Genomic DNA, 6,603 nt, shown 5'->3' with positions numbered 1-6,603 from the left:
CACACGGGTGGAAACCTGCGCAATGCGAATTTCGGCAAGACCGATGCGAGAAATGGAACAACAGTGTCGTTTGACGGACGCTGACACATAAGCGATTCCAGATGGTCACTCCTGTGAAACATCGATCCAACATTGCTGTTCTGGCACCCACCATCTCCTTACCTCGTCGCCCCTCTTCTCTTCTTGGGTGATACATGCCTGAAGGTTTCCTGGACGTTTCCTGGAGTGCCAGGCTTTTCGTACCTTGTCGGCTTGAATGCCAACGGAGATCGACTTCCGCTCATGGACTGATTTTTTTTTTGTTCCGTGTTAGCGCCGCGAAGCAACTGTGGCTATGAACGGCGTACAGATGTGGACAGATTGAGACAGTACAGCAGGAAGGAGTGGGGGACAGGGGGTTAGTATGCGTCCTGGGCCGCCTTCAGGGGGAACTCTGCTGACATTCGTCTCGAAAGTCTTCGGAAAACCCAGGGAAAACCTCAGACTGCAGAGCCGGTGGTAGGATTCCAACCCATCCTCTCACAGTCTTCAGCACGACTTTGGCTACCACCAACGAGCCCGCACACGTTAGCACGCTCGGCCATGCCGCTGGTGGCTCATGGTCTGAAGATGTGAGGGAGACGAGATGTCGAATTCCAAGTCAAGCCTTGCTAAATTGGACTATGGGCTTTGAATATCCGCAAGATTTCTTCTGTGTTGTTCACTGCTGTCTCATGTGTCGGACATCCAGGATGTGCGACACGAGCGACTCCAGCCTTAGCGATACCCGCCTACAGGAAGTGCTGTGATGTGTCCCTATTGCAAATAGGCTCCGAAACACTCGTCACTTGATGCCTCCGTTTTTCCTTGTTTTTACAGACTGTGTCCCACAGCCTTCACTTATTATAATGACGAACAGAACCTTCCGACACAGGTCGCTGAGGCCGACACGCTTTATAATAAATTTATGGTATCAGAGAACACGACCCTTATAAACATCCCACTAACACTTGTTTTCGTAACTTAGCCCTTAATAAACCCCAGTCGTGCAATCTCATTCTTCAGTGCCCCACTCTCACCCTCAACGCACCTCATGCTTTTCTTTTACAGTCGTCTTCTGTAATCCATCTCATCATTCTTTCACCGTTTGTTAATCATCTTTTTTTTTTTCATATTTCGCTTTAATCTATCTCATCCTTCTTTCACCGTTTGTTAGTTTATCCTTTATTTCCTAATTATTTTCTTTTCTTTTTTATTTATTTTATTCTTATTTCTTTTTTTTCTTTACGGAATAGCAAGCCGACGTCCTGTTTGGCTGACCTTTCCTGCGTTTTTTTTTCTTTGATCTAATAACTATATCCCCCTCCCTTAATAAACAGTTTGTATTACTTTGCCTATTGCCTGTGACTGCGCCTCTTTTTTTTTTTCGCTCTTTTCGTTTTTCTCTCTTTTTCTTCTTTCTATTTTTCCTTTTCTGTAAGCGGGAATAGGAAGTCGGCTTCTGGAGCCAGGCTAACCTTTCCCCTCTTTCTTTCTTTTTTTTTTTTTTTTTTTTGCAATAAACCTATATCCCCCCCCCCTTATTGCTGCTGTCTCATGTCCGTGTACGAGGTCCGACGAACAGGTTTCTAAAATGAATTTATATTTAAAAACTTAAACTACTCACAAATTTGAAACTTAGCCACCATCGAGGAATATAGTCTCTTTCGTAAACCACATACTGTTTCCACTGTCCGAAACATCTGCGGTTAACGTCACATTCGTTTAAGTCTCCCGAACATTCTGAAAGCTTCTTTTTTTTTCACCCGCATTTTTGATTTTGGGAAAAAAGGAAAAGAGTCACAGGGAGGAGTCTCCCTGTTGAATAAAGAAATTCTGAAGAAACCAAAATGCTGTTGAAAAAACAATGTTTCGGAAAGTTCGGGATATTGTAAGTATCTTACTTTTTAAATGTAAATGTATTCTGTATATATTTGTGGTCCTCGTGTAATAAGAAACAGCTGCACGTCAAATAGGTCGGGATGGCACGGATATGAAACACCGAAGACGAAATGCGCGACGTTCCAGCTCGTGGAAATGACACAGCATTGAATTTAATGTTCGTGGAGTCTTTGGAATTCCGGCGGGGGTTCAGCCATGTCTTTGGTTATTGTCAGCGCCGCGTTTCCCAATCTGTCGTGTCCAGCACATATGTTAATCTAGAGATCATACTGCTCTAGAGTTTGCATCTACGTAGCTTTAGTTTAGTCCGTGTGAAACGTTAGAGGGAGCCAGTCCGTGTGGCTGGTCTTCCTCTCCGATGCCAATACATAGGTGTGAGTGGATAATAGTCAGTGGACAAATTTTATCTGCGGGAAAAAACATCAGAAGTGACTGCGAACTTTGCGGTCAAATAGAAATGCTGAGGCACGCCATCTTCGCGTGTGAGGTACCGGCACACTTGTTGTTCTGTTTTAAGAAATATTTTGGATTAAGTAACTTAACGTTTGAAGAAGCAGTGGGAATACATGTTGGGAAGTAATCAGAAGACAACAGAGATTTTACATGTTAGTAGCAGTCGAAATCACATATCAAGTTTGGGTAAACCGGTGTAGGGTGGTGCTGTGGTAAAGAACGAATGAGAAATATAAACAGCTACTACGTACGAACTTGGCTTGGGAGGGAGCGGCTAAGGTTAGGAGCAAAAAACTTCGCAAACCAGTGGCAGTGTAAAGGGTTCACGGTAGTGGAGGGTATTATTAAATTTAAATTACCAGATTAATTAAATAAAATCAGAACATGCTAAAGCCGCAACACAGGGAGGGGATCTGTTGGAAATTTGGGGTGAGAAGCACAGGAGTATCAGCGCTCTTCTGAAGCACTCGGTGCAGCATTACGCTCAAGTGCAAAAGCAATGGGGAAGAGTTTTAGAACAGACCTCAGTTGTTGACCTTGTTGGGGAAAATAAAGTGAATCAGTAAATTAAGGATATGGGGAATAGTAGGCCGAAACGTTAAGGAAGATGGGCTCACTAATTCTGTGACTCATCTAATCAGTCAACAATACAAAAAATAGCAAAAGCCATTGTGTTTCTTACTTTTAGAAGCAAGCGTTTTTATTAATTTAGTTTATCAAGCAGAAGTGAGAGTGGTGGATGTCGAATATAAAGCATCTTATTGTTAACATACACCAATTTTAGCAAGTCAACTAAACGAGAAACTATACTGATATGACAAACTAACATTACTAATTAATCATAATTACAAGCTTGTACAACAGAAAAGGGCTGGTTTTTCGTTCAAAGTCATACTCGTTCTGGCTCTTTTAGCACCGGTTTTCTTTTTCTTTTTTTTGCTAGCTATTCATGTTCCAGTTGATAAGCTATTACAAACGGATGGACACATCTTTGATAAGTTGGTTTAATGGCGGAGACTTCGTGTGTGGCTTGGAATAGCAATATTCCATATTCTTCCTAAACTAGCGCTGTTGACTCTTCATACCCGCGTGTGAAAAGCACCTGCGTTATATGCCCAAATATGCGCCCGGTAGTAGCCAGGTTGATCTAACTAACTGATCTTCATGCTTTTTGCATCTAGGGTTCCCGGTTTTCGGTGCTTAATTGTTCAGAAATTCGGTGGGAGAAATCGGTGGTATTTCGCTCACCAGGAATCGGTGTCTTTCGGTGGTAATGTTTTGAAACATGAAGCAACCCGGTGGAAACCGGCGAGGAACGTGACGGGAGTTTCCCATGCGTACAGTGAACGAACACATGATGTCCTTGTGTTTTGTTTTGTTTTTTCATTACAATGCCACCTGTTAAAATCAGGGGTTGATAAGTGTGTGAGGTACATGTTAGCGATGCAGGTGACATCGCACACCGCTCTTTTCACTGTAAGCATCCGAACTTTCTTGTGGAAGGCAAATCTTTCAGTCGGTCCGTGTCCTGGATTTCAGTGTCTGCGGAATAGGCGAACAGTTCGCACTGGTACTCTCCATGGTCTATAGGCTCTTGCTGGGGCACATCCTGATTGACCAGACCTATTTTCGGCCGGTTTTCGTCACCACCGTCACCACCGCCACCGCCACCACCACCACCACCACCACCACCACCTCCAGACCTATTCTCATTATGAAGAACTATTTGTAACTGCCCTGGATCCTGACTATCGGCAACATTAACACCTTGTGAGAAGCTAAAGACGGAATGTCTGTTCTTTCAAGAACGACCTCATGTTCACTGTCCGCTGCCAACTAGTTCAGAACAAAGGGACAGGAAATGAAATAAAGGCATTTGAAGTGACATTTCGACGACAAACGGTGAATACTTATTTCCACCGAACTTGTAAAAAACTTAACGGCGTACGTTTATCGATGCCTTCCGGCAAATACCGAAGACCGGGAATCCTACTGATCTAGTAGCCAGCTCGAACAAGGAGAGAAAGCGTGTTTGTGCGCATCAGTTTTGTTATTCGAAGAAGCAGACGAGTACACGAGCGGTACAACAGTGAATGTCAGTATTCTGTCACATGACCATCGCTTTTTCCAAACATAAGTTACTACGTGCTCTTTCTTTCTGCATGTTGTGGTGGCCATTCTGCTCGTAGATGCAAACTTTCGTAATACCGCATTGCTACGAGATCCATTCTGCTGCTAAGCGGAAAGGTGCTGCGAACTACGTTACGTTGTAGGGTCACTCACACTGGTACTCGCTGTCTCTCGGTGAACTGGGCTTATTCTTCCCAGTTTAACCGTCTGCTGTATGTGCATGCATAGGCAACCGCGGCAACCAAGGAACGGGACAAGAGACCTTGTTTTAACTGTCTGCTATTTCCTCCTGAAAGGCGACATAGCGCTGTCTACAAGCGAGGCTAAGCGCCTGTCTTGCTGTTCCTCCTATGGTTACTGAAGATATATGCCACATATTTCACCGCACCATTACCTCGCGTGTTTTCCACCGACGTACTAGCAACAAATTCGTCGTGAATTTCACACCTGTCTGTATCTAACTGTAGGACAAAAATTCACCTCAAGAGCGCACCAAGCAGTACCAAACCCATGACTCCACCGCCCGGCACACAGGAGTCAGTCGCTGTGTATACCACACGCCAGATCCCGTTCGCCTCCTCCGACGGCATTCCAGCTAAAAAAAGAAAAGCCCACAAGTCACGCCGTTCCGTCAGAACCCGTCGAAGGTAGGAGGAGGCTTCCGATCCCTCCCCATCGAACACACCTCGGTGATCGACTTCCATTGGCCACCCAGACCGAAGAGGGTGGCCAGCACGCACTGGCAAGAAAGTACACCACGGCAAGACCACTCGTCGGTTTGGGCCGGACAGCTGGAAGTAGCACAATTGCCCTTGTCTTCCAGTTTGCATGTTGCACCATTGGGCGGAGTCTGTCACGCTAAAGAGCCTCTCATCAGCTGCTGCGAGCATCACTTCCGTCACTGACGTTAAGTGAGACTGCTGACTTCGACGGGAACCGCTCTCGGACTTCTTTCGTGTGTGTTTGTGTGTGTTCTGTTCACGCAAGGAGACTCCAGGTCCACGGACAAGGTGCGGACAATGCGCGTGTAAGTCCCGTCTCACTTGTATATTTTAATGGTGACCAGGGCATGTGCGTACTCTGTTTGGGAACTGTCGCGCTCCGTCTCGAAACGATGCTGTGAGGAGAGTTTAAAAGGAATTCGGCCTGTAAACTCGGCTTCGTTGAAGATGCGCGAGTCTTTCTAGAGATCGCTGCCGGTCATAAAGTGAAGTGCCCCATTCGCAAAACGGATACATGCAACGGCACCATCAGCCATGAACGCCTACAGGATGCTTCACCCCGCGTCAAACCATAAGATGAAAACAAGTGACAACCTCCGCTTCTCCAGAAGACGACTGCATCAACCGCAGCTCATCGTACCTGGATACACCCAGGCCGTCGCCAGAAGGAACGAACGCGAACGGAACAGAGTACGTTTGGTCAATATGGGATTTGCAGCTCTGAGGCAACACGTGCCCAACATCACTCAAAGCAAGAAGATGAGCAAGGTTGACACGCTTCGTTCAGCCGTTGATTACATCAGGTCTCTGCAAGACCTCCTCCAGCACGGACAGCCCTGTGGAACAGCAAGAGAACCAGAGTGGACGCTTCCCAACGATGAACTGTTCGACTCGGCTTCGCTGTCTGGGGACGATCAGAACGCTGAGTACAAAGATGATCCTTACTATTGTCTTCCCAGTGTGTCCTCTGATATGGAAGGGAATGAGCTGCGAATTCAGAATCTGCCACCTGAGCCACAAAAGAGTTTGTCTTCAGCTCCACAAACTGACCGCTACTGCGGCGTGGATGAGTCTGAGTTCATCAACAACTGCCAATCGTGGCTGATGTAAATACATGACTTTGACGGACGTGTGACCGTGTTGTAGGTTAGGGTTCGCGACACCATGGACTATGTTTTCATTGTCGTACCCTGCAGAGACTCCTGACGATGATATCCCCGTGTGTGGACTGTGACTGCTACCCATTAATTGGACAAATATCTCCAACGCTTGGTGACGCGACCGGCTTGACGAAATGAGTTTTTGTGGACTATTACGCGGGTTTATCAATATTGAAACTCGTTTTTACTACCTCCGAAAATAGACTTACTGAGCACTA

The 6,603-nt window shown here is 45.9% G+C and overlaps 1 protein-coding gene across 1 annotated transcript; it reads left to right on the top strand.

The window, feature by feature from the left end:
- Positions 1-5,759: 5,759 nt before the first annotated feature.
- Positions 5,760-6,335, top strand: LOC135400579 (achaete-scute homolog 1-like). The gene has a single exon (XM_064632415.1). It carries the CDS (start codon positions 5,760-5,762, stop codon positions 6,333-6,335), a length of 576 nt encoding a protein of 191 aa, XP_064488485.1.
- The last annotated feature ends 268 nt before the right edge of the window (positions 6,336-6,603 follow it).

The sequence above is a fragment of the Ornithodoros turicata genome, chromosome 7, assembly GCF_037126465.1.
Source record: "Ornithodoros turicata isolate Travis chromosome 7, ASM3712646v1, whole genome shotgun sequence".
Taxonomy (NCBI): domain Eukaryota; kingdom Metazoa; phylum Arthropoda; class Arachnida; order Ixodida; family Argasidae; genus Ornithodoros; species Ornithodoros turicata.
Note: the sequence above shows the minus strand (reverse complement) of the source record. Positions and strands in the feature narration are given on the sequence as shown.

What these genes read in the sequence shown, in the direction of transcription:
- LOC135400579 (XM_064632415.1), top strand. Translation starts at nt 5,760, where the DNA reads ATGAACGCCTACAGGATGCTTCACCCCGCGTCAAACCATAAGATGAAA.